This window comes from Anneissia japonica, unplaced genomic scaffold (assembly GCF_011630105.1).
Source record: "Anneissia japonica isolate Jap-2015-1 unplaced genomic scaffold, ASM1163010v1 scaffold1889_len2455224_cov183, whole genome shotgun sequence".
Taxonomy (NCBI): domain Eukaryota; kingdom Metazoa; phylum Echinodermata; class Crinoidea; order Comatulida; family Comatulidae; genus Anneissia; species Anneissia japonica.
The window spans coordinates 1538337-1558636 of NW_022752980.1; the positions used below are offsets into that span (position 1 = coordinate 1538337).

Sequence of the window (20300 nt, forward strand, 5' to 3'; positions counted from 1 at the left end):
CACGTATCATGCATAGGAACGTTGACGCCTGCAAGGCTCTGGTTTATGTCACAAGAGTTTTTCATGATTATCTACTTGAAATAAAATTTATAATTCATAAATTTCTGACAGCAATTTTGGATATTTGGAAAGCAATTCATTGCGACCTCCTGTCTATTTCACTAAAATAGTATTATAATAATAATGTATTGTTAACTAAATACTAGTGATATGATAATTAGTATAGAATCAAAATGATTATTCTCTAATACTCAGGAGTTGTTTTGTTGAGTATCATGACATAATATAATTAAAGGTAAACTGTTATTTACACTCACCTTTTGAAAAGCGCTTCTAGATTTTTGACTTAGATACAAGTAATTTATGGTATATAAATATAATTTTTGTAATAGGATTTCAAAAAATAATAAAAGAAAATGGGGAAGAAATAGAGACTGGCTTCCCAAAAGAAAGTATCAAATTTCCATAGTTATATAATGATACCGATAATTTTCCTGTATTAAACAGGATATGAAGTTTAACTTTAGGTTACTAATTAAAAAAATTCTCTTCCTACATCCATATTTAGAACACCTACTATTTTGATCATTAAATACACTTTCCATTTATATTTCCTTAGTTGTGTCTTGTGTTCAAACCTTTTACAGATGATATCCATGGTTAATTTTGGTTGCATTTAATAGTCATCCATTAAAGACTTGTAATAACAACCTATTTTTAGGTTGGTATAAAACTTGACACCTATAACCTTCCAATAAGAAGCATTCTGACTGTTTAGCATAGCCCAGTGCCCATGTTGAGTAAGTAATGACTTACAACTGGTAGTCCATTATAATTCTGTCCATAAACCTGGTCATTTCTAAACATAGTTTATGCCCATATTGAGTAGGCTTAACTAACAACACACATGCTCATATCTTTAGAAACATTATCATTTTTGTTTATTTTATCTCTAGTTAAAATCTAGGGAAAAAACCCTTAAAAACAAAAGCAATTAACTGCTAATACTAGATCAAATAACGTGTAAAAATTCCTAGAAAAACTCCCATACCTGCCTGTCAGATTCAAGCCAAGTATTTTAAATGTATTATTTAGATTAAAAGATTGCACACACAATTTCTATATTGATGCTTATTACTATAGAATATAACAAAATCAAATTTATTAAAATGTATAGCTGTAGAGTCATTATAAATTCAGTTGTGTCTTTGTATTTGACATGAAAAATTCAATATTGTACAGTTTATTTATATTTTTCTATCGACCCAAATATTTTTTGGCCATTATGCTAAATAATTAAATGTTTACATGGACAAAGTCACAGATGTTTAAAATCAGGGATTCTTGATTTACAGACAATACTATGAAAAGATTGCATACAAGCGTATTTATGGGTCTGCAAAGTATAAAGGAAAAATATTCTTTATGCATTTATTAATTGACAAGGAAGTTATTTAATTTTCAAATGAAAGCTGAAAACGTAATACAAAGCGAATCAAGTTTAACTGACAAGGATCTGAAATGTACGCATTAACTTAGGTTTTAAAAGTAAATTTAAGGTTACTAAGGTGGGATACCTTCATTTTTAGATATTTTTGTGTTTTATTTATAATTTAAAATTAGCTACTTATGTCCTGACTGTCAAATTTTATTTGACAAAAACATGTGACATGCCTAAATATGGTAATAATAACATCACATCATGACCATATATAGGCATATCATCACTGTATATGGGTATACAACAGTTATTTTTCAAAGGAAATTTTATAGTGTGAATAGAGGTTTAGTAATGTAAATCAGCAATCCACTGGCAGAAAAATTAATTGGAGATTTAATGAGTAAAAATAACTAGTACTTTAATCCCACTAATAAACCTAGGCATTTGCTTAGCATAACCCAGTGTCCATGTTGATTAATGAGTGAAGACTATTATTTAAAACATATTAATATCCATAAACCTGTTCATTGCCTACATAATTTACTCGTTAGGATTAGTCACCTTTTGCCAGGTAGTCGCCTGTGATGGTTACTATGCATCTTTTAATGAACATGCGTAGCACTTACTTTCAACACTGGTTCATTTCATACAAGCCAGTATCAAGCTACACACTGTCACAAAGAATATAGTACACAGGTTAAGGGACCTGACTGATGCTGGCTTCTTAAAGTCACTGCATGTGAACAAATCCAATAAGATTTGCATTGTATTTTTATCTTCACTATTCAGACCAACAGATACAGATGCTACAGGAAGTTTTGAATTTTAAAAGGGTTGACGACCCGCCTCAAAAACAGGTTTTAATGCACCATCAGCAAGCGCACAGCAATTCAATGGGTAAGATATCCATATCTTTAATTGGTTTGATCTATGTATAATTATTTTGTCCTTATTGAGCAGCAAGTGACTTGGTAACGCCATGTTTGATATTAATAATATTATGCTCTTGAAGTTTTATTTTGAAGCTTATGGAGGATGTTCAGATAATCTTATAGTTATCCAGGTGATCGTGTCAATATTCAAGGATTGAAGTAGTTATCTTTTGTACAATTTATAAATACATCATTTACAATTACATATCCAAGCACACATTTTTTATTATATATATANNNNAGTAAAAAATGTATTTTCTCTTGATTCTCAACCAAAATAGTGTGTAATTAGTAGAGGTGTTCCATTAATATGGGTGTCCCAATGGAGGGTTCTGCTATATTAATTTTAAGTGATTTTGATTTCCTTTATTTCATTTTTTTTAAGTGAATTTTATTTTTTTTATTTTTTTTTTAAATTAATATTTTAAAATAATTTTTTATATATTGCTCTATTTTTTTTTCATTTATGTTATTTTTATTATTGATATTGTTAGTAGGATATTTTATTAAATCTGCAATACTTACGAATCATTTTCAGCCTATAATAGGAGTTGGTATTAACACATAGTATAATACCTTTATTTCTAGTTTGAAACCAACTTCAAAAACATCTCTACCTACACAAACATAAACTATAAATTATACTATTACTATAAATATATTTTATGTATGGTTTTGACTCTTTTTACCCTGCAGGATACGGTGTCCCGCTCCACGATGAAAATGACGATGAGGAAGAAGAGGAGGACGATGATGAGGATGATGATGAGTTCGTTGAGTGTTCAGATCGGACACCGACACAGTCTTCTTGTGTTCTACGTAAGATTTGGATTTTAGTAGTCATCATTATCATCAACATCAATATTGTTATTATTATCATCATTCTTACCAACTACCCCAACCTTAATATAAATATTATCACCATCATTATTCTTAGTCATTACCAAAAGTATTATATACATATTTAGGGTTAGGCTTTAACTTCTCAAAATAATGTGCAGGATCCCATTTGAAATACACCCTTCAGCTTTATTTTGTTGTCCTGGATAATCAAATTATACTTTATTTATTTCGATACTAATATATTTGTTGATATCCCATATTTTGATGTGTTTAGACCGGACGCTGACACCATCTTCCTGTGAAACTGTCTTTAGTAAGATTTGGAGCTTTCGTTCGTTCTATATTCATGTCAAAGAATCATTATCAGAGTCATCAACTGTTTTTATTTGTTACTGAAATTGTTTTTCATAATCATGATCACCATTGTTTTTTTTTGTTTTTTTTTTTTGGTTATCACTGTTTTGTATTCTTTATATTTACTGTAATTGTTCTTAAAATGATAACTTATTTTAAGAAAACTAGACCATTTTGGAAAACAAAAATTGTGTTTTCCATTCAATAAGTAAATGAAAATAAACAAATCAAGTAATCAGTATTCATTATTATTGTATTACCATTACCATCATCAATCATCAAATTAACAAGGTAATATAGATTTGTATTGGATCTCATTGCCTTACTGGGTTGCCCTCTACTTTATACATTTTGATGCTCATTTTTCTCCAATTTTGTATGTGGTTATATTTGTACAATGATTTTCTGAATAAACTTAAATCAAATAATAATCATGATCATTCATTATCATTTATCAATATCATAATTTATTATCATTGTCATTTCTACATCACATCCTAACCATGATCACCGATATACATCCCATCATCATTATGTATTATCAACATCATCCTCATCTTCCTCATCATCATCATTATCATCTTCATATGATATCATCACATTCTTATGATTACTATCATAATCATTCAGTATCATCCTCTGTCATTAGTTGTCATTCTGAGATACTTTTTTGTAGGAAGCTATATAAAATATGTGATTATTAATATAATTTTGTGATCATTTTTATCATTCATCACCACTGTCATCATCTTTTGAGGTCAGAATTGGTAACCATTGTCCTTTCTAACATGGCTCTTTTGAAAATTCACCTTAATTATTCTAAAATAAAACAGTTGTATTAATGTTAACTTGGTGTATTTTCAATTTTTCTTTGGTTACAGAAGCCAGTATGCAAAAATTACAACAGATTACCAACAAGGTACAAGATTACCAAGACATTAACCGACAGGAGCTAATGGGCCAGGTAAGTATCTTTAATGTATGCAAGGTTGTCTTGTGTTTTTTTTGTGTCACTAGTGTGTGGGAAATAGCAATAGGTTAATGCTAATGGACCAGGTAAGATCAACTTTATTTTCCATTAATATATAAATAATAAAGGAAATACATTTTATTGCATACGCTGATAGGTATATGTAGACATATGTCTAAGTGTCTGCATTTATATGTATGTTTGCATTGGGAAGAACTAATCCACCAGGAACAAGTGGATGTTAATGGGAAAGGTCTTGGGTTGAGGATATTTTGTATTGTACGTCCTATGATTATGCTTATATTATATGTATTGCTCTTGCTTGGTAGTCAACTTGTAGTTTTTCTTGATTATAGGCATCAAGGAGGGAGAACTTGTCAAGATTTAGCTGTTCTTGTCCATCACTGACAGACAAAGATGGAACATCAAATTCAGGTAACTCCTCTATACTTTTTCTATTATTGTATGTATATTATATATGTACATTTAAATACATTTTCCAGTAACTAATTTTTCTTGTTATTGTTACTATTGCCATCATCATTGTTGCCGCTGTCATTGTTGTTTTTGTTATTATTACTTATTTTAGCCATCTTTCTTGGAAGAACAAGTGTCCATCAGAGACATATCACTGTCCAAATGATGATAGTTCTCCAAACCAACATTTATCTGCTATAAGTGTATAGAATTTATTTTTATTTAAAATTGTTAATATTTTTTCTGACAAGTTATGAAACCAGCTGTCTCCTTGAGAGCCATTGCATCATTTAATGAAGAAGATGAAGACGAGGATTCTGGGGAGTCTGAGGGGTGTACAGAAGCAAACGAGAAAAACATGAAGAACAGTCGAGGTACCAACAATAATTTAGTGCATCACATGGAAGAACGACGCAAATCAGTCAGCTCGGGTGATGAGGAGCCATACGTGAACTCTACGTACAAATCAGATTGGGCGGTTGCGGCGAGCAATCATCGGGTGAATAATCGTAATCAACGGCACAGCGATGTGTCGGTAGCAAGAAGGTTGGTGCAAGATTCTTTATAAAAAGCATAAGCCCTGTCTAGACTATCACATTTTATTTGACAAAAACATGTGATATGCCTAAATATGGTCATGATGACATCACATGACCATGTATAGGCGCATCATGACTATATATGGGCATACAACAGTATTTTGTCAAAGAAAATTTCATAGTCTGGATAGAACTTGAAGAATCGAACTGGAATCAGATGTTAATTGTGAATTTGAACTCAGAGGAAAACATGCAATTTGTAACATTTATAATATATAATTTTGGCCATCTTCAATTTTTTTGTAAACAAATAGAATATTGTACTCAAGGACTGAAAATTACGAGCGGGTATACCAACAACTGGAGTAAGTCGATTGGTTGATTAATTGATTGATTGATTGATTAGTCAATAATCAGTAAGGCATGTAATAATAATAATAATATAATATGGTTTAATAATTTAGTGCTTTTATATGTAACATAGAGTTTAATATTTTAGTAATAATAACAATGATATACTAAATAATCCTAAGGTTTTTATGCTTTTAAGTCAGCAGGTAAGCTCTAATATTATTATGTGCTTCACATTATTAACTTTGGTCAATGAATCAATACCTACGAGACACACACTCAGTTCCTTGGGGAGATGTATTTTATAATGTATGCTAGTAATCACTTCTGCATTTGTACCTACTAGGAACTAGCTTATGCTTCTGGGTTGAGAGGGATGGTTGCTTGTCCAAGACTAAAATCCCTGATAAAAATCCCTATAGTCAACATAAGCTTCTATATTATCATAAAAGTAATTTCCTTTAGCTTTTCAAGCCTTCAAAAATGTCTTGTGCACTAACCTGGTGATATCTTTGCTGTGTCCTTTTATAGCATTTTTAATTCTATCCCTTACTATCATGTTCAGGATCATGTTGTTGCCCTTTGCAAGATTTTCTCAAATTATCCATTGTTGTAATTGTTAATGGACCTTATCTGAAAACCATTTGTCTTTGTCAGGGACTATACACTAATTGTAAACTTTCGTTATTCAAAGTCGTAAGTGTTTGTTGGTTTTGAACTGCTATGCTAACCATTCTGCTCTTATTGGTATGTTTTATTATATCCTGTGGACAAATACTAATTATAGAAAATATAATGAAAATAATTAATAATATAACAATAGTAATAGTAAAATATAGAAATTAATATCAAGATATAATATAATATATATAAAATTAAATTTATAAGTAAAAATATAAGCATGTATAGTATATAGAATATATAATATATAATAAATAGTACAATTTAATATATAGATTTTACTAAAGACTGTTATTCAGAAGGTGGATTACATTTTCCTTTGTCTGTTACAATAATTCATGTCTTGACGAACATTGATCCATAAGATTTGATTTGCTAATTGTTGTTAATATTTTAATTTATAACTTCCTGTTTTATAATAGTTGGAATGACTATTCTTTCCTCTCTGATTTGTTCCTAGTTATTTTACGTGCTACGATTACATAATTTTATTAGATTTGACGTCCGAATGCGCATGATGTAATAATAAGATATGTGTAGCGCCCTCTATAATTTTACCAGAGTCCGGCTAACTCATTTTTTTTTTTAAATCAAAATTGTATTACCAGTGAATATGGGTAATTAGATTTGCTAGGCTGCTCAAGTTTGAGCTTCTTTGTAAGTTTCTTCTCTTGCTTCCTAAGCGCACTTAAATCTGTTTCCTCCAGACATTCGCAAGTGTTTTTACTTTGGAAGAATCATCGTGAGATTAAATTAGTACTCGCCGATGCCAATTTGTGCATACAAAAGGTGTTTTTTATATTAAAGAGTTTAAAAGAGAAAAATGGACTTTGAACCCTATGTTTTATTTGGAGGCAGACAGGATTAATTCAATCTGTTTTTTCTTGGATTACTATAAGTTTGTGTACGCTACAGAGGATTATTCTAAGAGGTATATTCTATATGTTGACAGGTATCAGCAATGTTATGTTTTGAGAATTCACTCTGATCGATTTGAGTTCAAATCATTATATAATTAATAGAAGATGCAGATGTTCATGGTTTTTCTACTGCATTACTGCAGTAGTGTTTTGGCCGTAAGTAAAAGATGACCCAAAAAGCAACAACAGACAATGACAGAGATCGAAATGCACACACTTGGCGAGAATGATTAACGTTTATGAAAGATTCAGCAATTACAGCAGATTTTAGTAGAGTGGTCCCGCTCAAATCAAACAAACTAAACGCTCTGATTATACCTGTATGTCCTTAAGGTTGTGTTTACACTGTAGCCAAAATGCCGATAATGATGCGCGGTATCTTCTCCAGGAAGATCATTCCTGTTCACACATCTAACTTTTATATTGATAGTAAAAGTCTTGGACATTTAGCTGGTGGACAGTTAAGTGATGATGAGTTCCAGGATGCACCAGACAGGACACCATCTTCAAAATCCCTCCAGTCTGATTCAAATGGACAAGCAAAAACTGGTAAGCCATGTTAGTTTAATTATATTGTTTCAAAAAATAAATGTTGGTAGTGCATTTCCAATGAAAATATGTGAGAAAATGTGTCTTTGTTTATATATTTATCCAATATATCTGATACCCTTGATGATTAATTTAATATCAATTTTTTCAACGTTAAAATAAATGTTAATTATTATTATTTTGTTATTTTTATATATTTTTTTTAATTTCACACAAAACAATTGGTACATCACAACTATGGGTAACTTTTGTACTTCTTAACTAATACTGTATATCATGATGATTATATGAAACAATAACATTGTATAATTGGCATATGTACACTCACATGTACTCATGCATTAGCTCCTCACTTCATCCCTCTTCCCAACATATCCTATGCTCTCTAGTCAGAAAATGCACAGCATAAACATTAGATGTTCATAGTACTATCAATATTTGATGCTAATTAGGGTCAGCAGTTACATCCTATGAAAACATGATATTATGTCACATCATATAACACCTTGAAAAAATCCATGTGTTTCATATTTTTTGGCAAAGTTTAACAAAAACTTTGGCAAAAAATGACAACTTTCTTAAACATGTCCAACGAAAGATTTTCAAAACAGAAAATGAAATAAGATCACACTTTTGCCTTGTGTCAAAACTACGAGAGTATAATTAATAAGGATGCTAGTAAAAGCTAATTTGAAAGATAGAGTTAATTAATGTGCTAATGAAGGAAGTCGTCTGATTAATGATACCCATAGTACCTTTCATTTTCGTATATATTATGCTGTTACCTTAGCCATATAAGGTATTAGAGTTAAAGTTTTGGTTCACTCGGCAAGTTGAAGAGCATGTTTCGGTAAAAATTGTAGACAAATGGTCCCTTGGTATAGGAATGATGTGGATCAGGGAGGGCTTGGCCTACTTACTTAGCTGAGCAATACTTCATTGACTAGTTCCAAAGACCATGCTTAAAATATCCTCCACTAATTAATATCATATGTCATAGATATTATCATAATTAATGTAGGATGACCTTACCCACCATTGACATGTAGGACCCTCATGATCTATGAATAATAACACAATGGTAATCTCTGAATTAATAAAAGATTTTTTAATACCTGTTTTTGGCAGCCTTTATAGATAACAAAGATCAGAAGTTAGCATGGGAAAAGTAAAAATTTTGCGAGGTTTTTTTAAAACCAAAAATGCCTTCCAAAACAATTAGGCAGAGGGAAAATTGAAAACAGAATTGCATTGTCAAATAGAGAAAACAATGTAGCATGTGAAGGAAAAAATAGATGTGCCTTTTAGACCCTTGCTCGAGATCCTATTGAGTCATATGGAATAGAATGGACTAGTTTATATTACTTGGCAAGCCTGAGAAGTTTTGGTTGATCTTTCCAACCGAATTTTCTTTTAGGGCTGTTGCCTCTTTTATTGTTGACATGTTAAATTACTATTACTTATACAGTTATTCTAATATTATTATTGCTCAATTTCATTATTTTCTATTTGTTAAATATTTAAGAAAGGATGAAAGAAATAAATGATGATATTGATATTGAAAAAGTTTACTAATTGCCTTAAGAAGTGTGATATTTTTTTGATTTTGGAAAATATTTTTGTTAATTTGTTTTTTATTTTTTGTTTCAAACTGAAAATTTAATGAAGATAAACAAGTTTTAATTTTTTTTATATTTTTTATGTAAACAGCCAATTATAGCACTTACCACAGTCATTGAAATGAAACTATGTGTACTTGTACATCCGTTGATACATGTGTACTTGTGTGCTTACTATGTCTAGAAGTTGCTTTTGTATTTATCTTAGCTGTATCAGTCAAAATATTTGTAATCCCTAATAATTTCACTTTTGTTGCTGTTTCCGTTCTTATTTTGTTAAAATAATACTTAAAATAAGATTTTGGTTTAATCGTATTATTTCGATATAAATTGATCATGTAAATTATCATATTCTTAAATTTTGAATCATCAAAAATTATATGTTTGATACATTTAAATTTGGAGTTATGAAAGTTAAATGAATATGAATTAAATTTCTTAATTCAAGGAGATTTGGTACAGTTATGGGCACATAGAAAAAATTGTTATATAATCACTCCCACCCGCGTCAAAAATTTGGGAAATGTTGATGCGGGAATGAAAAAGAAATATTTGTTTTGCCACACCATATGAAGAATATGAATTAAATTTCTTAATTCAAGAAGATTTGGTACACTTATGGGCACATAGAAAAAATTGTTATATAATCACTTCCACCCGCGTCAAAAAATTGGGAAATATTGATGCGGGAATGAAAAAGAAGTATTTGTTTTGCCATTTATTTCAGCAGCATAAAAAACCACTGCAATTTTGTGACTGGAAATACATTTTCTGTAAAAGAAAAACAATAAAATTAAATCACTTTTTATACAATATTTACAATATTCTTGCCAAATAAAAACAGTCCCTCCCTCTCTATGTAAAAAAAAGCAGTATTCTATTGTTCCAAATTAAAAAAAAAAAAAAAATGCCCGTCCTCATCACTTTTTTTTTAAAAAAAAGAGTGATAATCTAATAATTTTTTCTGTGCCCTAAGTTTCTCAATTTAAAAATTACTTATGATAATAGATTACAAGAAAGAATTATGTATTTGATTTTTAGTAAACTTTTAAATGTAAAAACCAGAATATGGACAAGATACAAATTGTAAATTTAGTAAAAAAGGTTTCTGTTCCTCTCCCTAAAACGTTGTATCCTAGAAATCAAAGTGACACACTTTTTTAAGAATTATTTTGAATTTGATAGTCAATCTGATGATAAGGATGTTGAAAAGGAAACAGTATTTTACGCATAAACAAATTTGTCTAGGCTTAACTGCCCATCCATTTATGATGGTACATCCAATACTACAGAATAACATAGTATATGATTCATAATATACTGTGTTATTCTATTGTTTACTATAGTATATTATTCCATGTTGCTCTGACAAAGAAATCTACCTGTCAATTTAACCACCTTGATTTATAAATCAAAATGATCTGTAGGATGTACAGAAAATATAAATCACTTTGGGGATAATGTATCCAGAATAAACTAAAAGTTTAATCTTTTAATGCAAACTGAAATCAACCAATTTAAATATTTTAACTAGTTTTTATTATACTCAGGGTTGTAGCTGTAGATAACTAAGGGTGAGTGGTTGACATTTTAAGGGTGGGTTGTAATTACATTAGTAAACTCTAATAATAAGAGTAGATTTTAATGATAGGCAAGGAGGTTAATAAAGGTGAGTGAAGGGCAATGGAATTAGCGTTAGATTGGATGGAAAACTTCAAGACTGGGTTTGAAAATAGCAATCAACCCTAGAAAATGTATATAGTGATATATATTTGTAAGAAGCTACTTTACATATTTCTATTGTACAACCCATAAATGTATATAATTAGTTACCAGTAATATAGTAATATTGAAAACAAGATTTTTTTTAAATAGTTTAATGAAATTTGCTGCCTTCTTAATTTTCTAAAATTATTATCTTGGAAAAAAAGCAGAAATCATGTTTTTTATGCTTCATTTAATCAATGGTTAACAGCTAAGTATTTGCACAGAGGTAACCCTCTGAGAGATGTCAGTACTCCCTTGTTGACTGTGCAACCACAGTGACCTCTGCTATGAAATGCCTTTTCTTTTTCAGAGGAAGTAATATGGGTCATTTTTAGGTAATTGTATTAATATAGATGATTATACTAATAAAGCACGCAACTTGAGAGAATCATGTGAATATGGTTAAACATCTACACTTTCAATATCAGCAATAACATAATATCTGTGTTTTTATTGGTGTCCTTGTCCCACTTTTCGGCGGACAACTTAAAAGCTGATGGCGGTCAGAACAATGTCACTAATAAAATGTTGAGACAACCAACCAGTGGTTTTACCTCAAAGACCATGTTTTTACACATGGCTTACCAAAAGATTAATGATTTTGTTATTGATACCCGCCATGCAAACCTTCAAGAGACTTGTAAGTTAACTCAAACCTTACTACCCAGCATACATAATGATAGCTCTAGTTCTTCAATAAGGTAATGATTGTCATAACAACAGTGATAAATTCATTTAGTATTACCAAAACATAATAAATCGATGGTATACAACATTAAATCAAAGTTTGTTCATCCAGTGAAACTGGTTATTTGGGACAATTAATACCTTAAAACCAAGTCATTTTTTGACCAGGTTAACCTGGATTCTTTTGTTGAAGATGGCTACTGATACCAAATAGCAATTATTCTTAAACATGTTAATAATTAAATTATATTACTATACATGCTTTTCTCCTTTCGGATGACAAATAAAATTACAGCGGCTTTACAGATTTCTGACACATTGGGCTGAATTTGATTGTTGTCGTGGCAACCAGTGTCCTCGGGCCATTGTAGTGGGTGAGACTGCAGGCTGATTCATCTTCATTTATTATTCATTTCTTCCTTTATAAAACAGTGAAGAATGATGAAGCTCATGTTGTAATTAACAAGGCATGTAAGGGGTTCCAAAAGGTATATAAGATCCTAGTATGATTCATATAGTTCTCTTCGATGCTGATTATATCTAAAAAAAAAATTTTTAGGCACAGTCTTAGTTAATAATTTATTGGCGTGTTACTTCACATTGTGCTTGGATAAAACAATTTTTTTTAAATATGAGTGGTTATTTTTATTTATTTTATTTTATACCAACATTCATTACAATTATGAGAAGGGTGAAATTTAGCTGATGCCGATTTGTACATTAATAGAATTATTCTTTAATGATTTAAACAGTTTAAATGTTTAACCAAGTCTAAGCACTACTGTAATTTATAAGTGGCATTTTACCAAGAATTTGTTACAAACCATTATTTGTTATACCTAAATGAATTATTAGATTGGTAGGTAGAGGATGGTTGTAAAGTGATTTCTTTATTCTATTAATTGTATACTTGAAGACAAGAAATGGCTTCTACCAATCATGTCTCAGGACTGTAACAATTGTTCAGTACAATTAGTTTCTGGCCAACCAATCATGGTCTTGACCCCCTTCCCTGTACCTCAATGTGAACACAATTTGTTGATGGAAGGAATTATAGTTATCCCTTTGTTCTTACAATAGTTTTTTTTTTTTAATAGGTTTTGATTCTTTTGTTATTTTGGAGAGAGCTCAGAGATAGGTTTATATCGTGCTTGTATTTATCATGTAGTTGTGATTGTTGTTGTATAATGCTGTCGATATATAAAAAACTAGCATGTGTAAGGGATCTTTGTTTAAGAATTTGATGTTTACAATAGGTTTCATCAAATAGTTAGGGAAGCACTATTTTGCGTCCATAACTATATCCTTGAAGAGGTGAAAATTTTATTTCATGAAATTTATGCATTAATATAATCGCTTTCAAAACAAAATTTAATGACAAGAAAGATTGACGTTTCGGGTCAATCATGGAACCATTCTCAAGATCAAGTAAATTGAAAAAACTAAAAACAAAAATACCAAGCAGTGACAAGTAAGTAATTAATTTACATATCAATAGGGCCTACTGTGTGGAGCCATAGAGGAGCTAAGCAATAATTAGCCCTTCTTAGCAGATTAACTAGATAAACAATTTGGCTTTGACTGAATTAGTTTGTTTGTTAAATGTAGGTTTCAATTCTTTGATCCAAAGCATATATAATCACTGTCTGAAAAATGTATTGCTTGTTTTATATAATGAAGCATACATGAATCAGGATGTACTTATCACATACAATCAGTATCCAAAGAAAATATGTGTGATTCCAAGACAGCCTCAGGTATGTCTGCAAACTTCGACATAATTTTAAACTTATTTTCACAAAATGATAGACATTTTCTTAAAATTTGATAGAAAAAGTGATTATTATTTTGATAAATTAATTAATTAGCATAAATTAATTTGAGCTGTTTCCATTGCATCACATGACTACTGCTTACTGATGTTTGAATTGGTGTGAATTGCTAAAATAGTATGATTGTAAAATTGATATATATGATAAAAAATTACGGAAAAGGACAGGTCAACATAAAGCTCGCGTTTAATTAACTCTTTCCTGAAAGCCGTCAAAGGGAAGTATACTGTGACATATACCTTAAAATAAATGATTAGCTTGTTAATATGAATCTTAGTCAATTAAAACTTCTACTTTTTGTTCATCATTATTCCTATAAATTAGGATTTAATGTGTTAATTTGGTGTAGTATATAAAGGGGTTGGAGGGAGAATGGAGGTTGTAGAAATACATTAAATCATAAATAATCAGATTATGACTTGCATTTTACAGCCTCCAAGTTAAGACCCTAAGAATTAAGATGCTTTAATGCATTACCTTTGTGTAAATTGACTCCCCGATCTTAAGTTCAAAATTGTTCTAAAATTATAAATGTACAAACTTTAATAATAATAATAATAATAATGTTATATTTATATAGTGCATATTGCACATTGCCCCTATGCGCTTTACAAACAATTTATTTAAACAATTATGATACAAAATGTAGTGAATTAAATGTGTAAAATTTTTTAAAGTTTATATTGAACATAAACATCAGGAAATGATCATACTATTTCTATGCCTAATTCAAAGTTATTCAAAGAAATATCAATTTTTAGAAGGCATGCTCGGTTCTGCATCTTTTACTTACTGATAGCGCGGTTTGACACCTGTTAAAAGCTTTTTAATATATTTATTTTTAGTAGAACTTTTTATCATGTTGTTGAATTATTTTGTAAGGAAGGTCCTATTTCACAGAGTATGGCATCAATCCAAAAAAAATGCCTTGTGTCTTGCTGTTCTTAGGTCTTGGCTACCTGCCTAAAGAGTGGTTTGAGTCAGTTTATCCCAAAATTTTGGGCTTAAAAATTCATACCAAATTTTGAACTTAATTTTAAGATATGTAATCATCATCATCAAGTGCCGTCTTCGCTACGAAGGTTTTCCACCATAGTTTTCCATCCACTTCTATTCTCAGCAGCTCTTTTTGCTCCTACGTAGGATGTTGTACCACTCCATAGCTTGATGTCATCGCTCCACTTTCCTCTTTGTCTTCCTCTGGCTCGGGATCCTACTGTTAAGCCTTCCATGATGATATTAGGTAGCTCACCTATTATGTAATACTTTCTTTTAAAATAACAAAGTTTTTGATGCTTTTTGAATGGAACTAAATTTGTGGACTGTCTAACTATTTTTTTGTACTTTTTGAGGGGCGCTTATTAAAACGGGGCGCTTATCAAAACAGAGTGGAAATTGAGGGGGCGCTTATGGAAATATAAGAAAATCGAGGGGTTCTTATTGAGAACCTATTAAATTCAGGAGGCACAGTTTGAATGAAAAACGATTATATAAGGACATCAGGAAACCACAAATTACGAATGGTGGTGCGGTGGAAAAGATAATCGTCTAGAGAGCATGGCTTGTCATGACAAGAATGTTGTGAGTACAGTATTGCATATTAGTAGAATAGCAGATGAAATTAGTGGTGGTGGTTAGCTTGTTGGCCATCGGCTGATTCAGATTAGCAGGATGGCATGACCATTGCAGGTTTTCTTGAAAAATCTGATGAGAAAGTGTTAAAGGTGCAAATTGTCGGAAAAGCAGTAGGACTAAGCTATAGAAAAATGTAAGAAGATGAAAGTTGGAAATAATACTGTCTGTCCAGGGAGCTCTCATCTGTCCAAGGTAAATATCCTCATTTAGATATTGACTAAAGGAGAATGTTATTCCACTCCACACCTCAAATCATGCCAACATCCACAGTCCAGGATTGATGGAATTATTGAGGAGGGGGGGGGGCGTTTATTCAAATTAGAAGGGGCGCTTATTCAAACGGGGCGCTTAAGGAAATTTTCACGTTAGGAGGGGCACTTATTCAAACGGGGCGCTTATTCGCGCGAGTACGGTAACTGATTCCTGAGAAGTTGGGCCTGAACAGAAAAGGAACGTTAACCATGCAGAAGGTGTTTATCAATGGAACGAAGTACACGGGAAGAAAAACATAGGGTGTAAGAAACTCTAAGAAATAGGTGTGCCTATCACTAAAATGTTTAAATGATAAGGCTTCACTGATATAAGCAATCTTTGGTTCTTGATATTCAATTCAATTTATATATACAGTAGACGACAAAAGTTACAATTACAAATACCAGTGCTGAGATGAATTACATAATTGAACACTATTTCTGTACTGCCCAATTCAGCACTACAGGGTGGGGCTATACTGCAGTGGGGGTATTCTGCAGCAACCTTGGGTCTCTAGGGGACCTTGTCTGATTTTTGTGTCTATTTCCCCCTCGTGGGCATAGACACAATGTTATCATCTGGCAATTAACCCTGTAAGAGCGAGTAAGTCTGGTGGAGGTGCATGATGAGTACTGCAACCACAAGGTAGGGGACGCCCTATTAGAAAACAAATTGAGTTTGAAACTCAAACTTGCATTCAAATCTCAACCAGACATCATAGAAACGCATCACGCGTTCGATACAAACGCCTTCTATGGTTATTTTAAAAGACGCCTTCTAGATCGTGGTAGTATTTTCTAGATACAGCAATAGGCAGTAGACACACTTCCGCTGTTGGCCTATTAATATATTAAGCGTACTCAATGAGAACCAATGAGTGGACAAATTTGGCAGAACAGGTGCAAGTAAACTGAAGAATTTTTTTTTTATAGGAAGGTTCTTCATATAGATCCTTGATTGTTTTTGTCATATTTGTTTTGCTTTCACTATTAATTCTTGTTATTTTGCAAACATATTAAAAGGAAGTTAGTGTTAATTTGGATTGGACTTCTGTTAAGTTTCTTGTTTACTGTCCCTTGACGCTTGTGCACTTTTAACGGAAAGTTGCCGGGGGCCACAAAAGTGGATGTAGGGGGTTCACAAACTAATTGTGCGTGCCAGCAATTATTATATTTCCAGATAAAAGGTAAATTCAAATTGTCATGAGAAGCCCCAAGACATTTAAAGTCAATAAATTAGATGTGCAAACAAAATGAAATAATGCAATGTTGAAAGTTTTGGTCTGTGAGGAGAAAGTTTAAATAACAATGCAAGTCTCCCTCCAGTTAGACCACTTTTTGGGCCGGGGTTGTCTATATCGGCTTTGGTTTTGATTATATAAAATATTATAAAAATAAAAGGTAGACGTTAATTTCGGGATGCAGATAGGTGGCCTTTAATTGGAGGTGTCTTTAATGGCATGGGGCGACCGTTGTAATATTTATATAGCAAATTGGTTCATTATATCTTACATAAAGAATGAATAAAATACAGTATTCAAATATATTAAATTATTATTATCTTTTGAATTAAATGTTTTTAGAATATAATAACGTCAATAATTATTAGATATGATGATAAAATATACATCATTATTCACTTCTAAATACTAAGCTTTAAAAGAATATGCACTCATAAATGTAGTGTTGAAATATAATACATATAAACCAATCAATATAGTCTGCTTTAAACTAAATACAGTAAAATACGTTAGCAAGAAATTTGGCAATAAAAATGCAGAGCATTCTTAAATGTCAGAAGGCAATTTCAGGAAAGAGAGGTAATTTTAAAATATTACGTTATCAGTCAAAGATATTTTAAAAAAATGCTAATACAGCTTTTCTATTTAAGCTACCGTTAAATAATCAATGTGCTTATGTATATATTATTGTTCTTGAAAAAAAAAATCATCTGGTTTTATAATGTTCTTTAAGCTTGGATAAATATAAGATGGTATGTGCATCTTGCGGAAATGATTATAACCATATTGAAAAAATGATCATCATACTTTTGATTATTATTTTGGTAATAAATTAATTTATTGTCTAATCATATCCTATAAATGACTTGCATGGACAGATCTATGTCAGCATATGCCCGCACACCACAACGTGACATACACTTTCACATAGGAAATCAGCGCAATGACGTTGGACACAATACATGATGTTGGTGAATTTCATTACACGCAAGCATACACACCTGAAGTGACGTCAGCACATTCGAAACGATGCATTATGTTGATACAGATTTGTAATGAGGATGTTGAGAATCCCCTCCTTCCTTCTAAACATCATCGTTACTATTCTAAATTGTAGTCGCGTCACAGTCACAAAAATTTACAGTTTTCCATCACACTTTACCCAACTCTAATTCTGCTAGTTGACGCTGAATGAAGCTTTTTTTTTTCGTTTTCTCTAGACAAAAATAAAATTGGATTTTTTAGGGATTTCAGAGTAATTTAACAAAAACTTTGTTGATGTAAAGCACCAATATGTAGTTGTAATTATGATATATAATCGTTATTTTGGAGTGGAGTTATAATTTTTTATGTTTAAGATGCCAGCCTTGTAATCCCCATGGTCCTGATTCGAGTCATGTTTGATACCACAAATAAAATTTTTAGTGCATTATTTTCCAATTTTATGAGTATACTTGTTGGTAATATGAGGCAGCCATCCCAAAACTTCAGGGATGGCTTAAACTGAGTAATTAGCATAAGAATGTTGCAGTATTGTATACTTTAGCCCAGAGAAGCCATAATGCTTTAACTCATTGGAAATTAACAAGTTGATTCTTCTAAATGACTCATCATTTTAAAGCTTATAATGTGGAGATTTGTGAATATATTAAAAAGTAAATTTTCTTTTTTGGTCACTGATACTGTCATGTGAGGGCAAGCCTCATGTGAACAAATTATTCAAATGAGATTAAAATTGATTGAAAAGAAGGAATAATAGACATTGCTATGGAATTGATTTGAAAAAAATATATATTTTAAATCCTAATATGTTTTTTTTTTAAATTAAAATTTGTCTAACCTATTCAAAAGTAAGGTATTAGGTACAGTAGAACCTCGATTTTACGTACGGTACAGGACCGGAGGGCATACGTAAATCGGGGGATTCGTAAAATAGAGGTTGGGTTAAATTTGTGGTAACCTTTGACCTAATACGTACGTAACGCTCAATAAACGTATGTATGAATGAACGATGTTTACCTAGGCTAGACCTAGCCTCTAGGCCTACGAATAAAACCACGTGTTTAGTGTATTTATTCATCACTTTACGATGTCATAATAAAGTGTTCAAATAAAACCATGTGTCTAGTGTATTAATTCATCACTGTATATCTTTGTATTAATTCATCACTTTATATCTTTTATTTAACTAAAGAACATGAAAATATTGTAAGATTACCTATACAACAAAGGTATAACTTGGGAATTCCCCTTCATGCCTATTATCAGGGCCGGCGGAACGTTTTTCAAAGTGGGGGGGCCCACTTATAAGATGAATGGAAATATGAATCATGCAGATCTGGAAAAACCTAGGGGATGGGGGTCAACATTTTTCCCAAAAAGTAAAGGGGATCCGGGCGTCCTCCCCCGGGAAAATTTTGATTTCTAGATGGCGGGAAATTACCTTTCTCGACTTTTAAGCTAGGGTTCTAATGACTTTGTTCTTCCAAATTCATGGTTTCCAAAGAATATGGGGGGCCGGGGGTCCTCCCCCGGGAAAATTTTTATTCCTAGAAGCGGGATGACCTTTCCCGACTTATGAGGTGTCTTTTAAGTTCTTTAAAATTCAAGGTTTTCTCCTCTTGAAAACAGTCAGGTAAATTTATCGCATTGTTATTACAGTAAATAGGCCTTATGTGTGTATACATGCATAAAAAAGAAATGAGTAGTTGCATACAATTTTTTCCATGAATCCATAAATCCCAAAAAGAAAGGGGGTCCGGGGGTTCTCCCCCAGGAAAATTTTGATTCTTAGAAGGCAAGAAATGGGTTTTCCCGACTTCTGAGGTGTCTTTTAATTACTTTTAAGTTCTTTAAAATTCAAGGTTTTCCCCTCTTGAAAATGGTCAGGTAAATTTATCGCATTGATACTACAGTAGATAAGCCTTATGTATGTATACATACATACATAAAAAAAATGAGTAGTTGCATATGATATTTTCCATGAATCCACAAATCCCGAAAAGAAAGGGGTGTCCGGGGGCTCTCCCCCGGAAAAATTTTGATTCTTAGAAGGCGGGAAATGGGTTTTCCCGACATCTGAGGTGTCTTAATTACTTTTAAGTTCTTTAAAATTCAAGGTTTTCCCCTCTTGAAAACGGTCAGGTAAATTTATCCTATTGTTATTACAGTACATAGGCCTTATGTGTGTATACATACATAAAAAAATGAG

General features: G+C 31.5%; 1 protein-coding gene across 4 annotated transcripts in view; it reads left to right on the plus strand.

Annotated features, from left to right (window-relative positions):
- Positions 1-20300, plus strand: part of LOC117122575 (rho guanine nucleotide exchange factor 28-like) — a 57478-nt gene that overhangs the window by 23977 nt on the left and 13201 nt on the right. For 2 of the 4 annotated variants that reach the window (XM_033268190.1, XM_033268193.1), the window contains exons 6-13: positions 2231-2338; positions 3070-3192; positions 3491-3529; positions 4452-4534; positions 4897-4975; positions 5269-5563; positions 5871-5921; positions 7939-8057. In XM_033268190.1, the coding sequence (XP_033124081.1) occupies positions 2231-2338; positions 3070-3192; positions 3491-3529; positions 4452-4534; positions 4897-4975; positions 5269-5563; positions 5871-5921; positions 7939-8057 (897 nt within the window). The remainder of the gene's footprint in view (positions 1-2230; positions 2339-3069; positions 3193-3490; positions 3530-4451; positions 4535-4896; positions 4976-5268; positions 5564-5870; positions 5922-7938; positions 8058-20300) is intronic. The other 2 variants (XM_033268191.1, XM_033268192.1) reach the window with 2 other exon arrangements.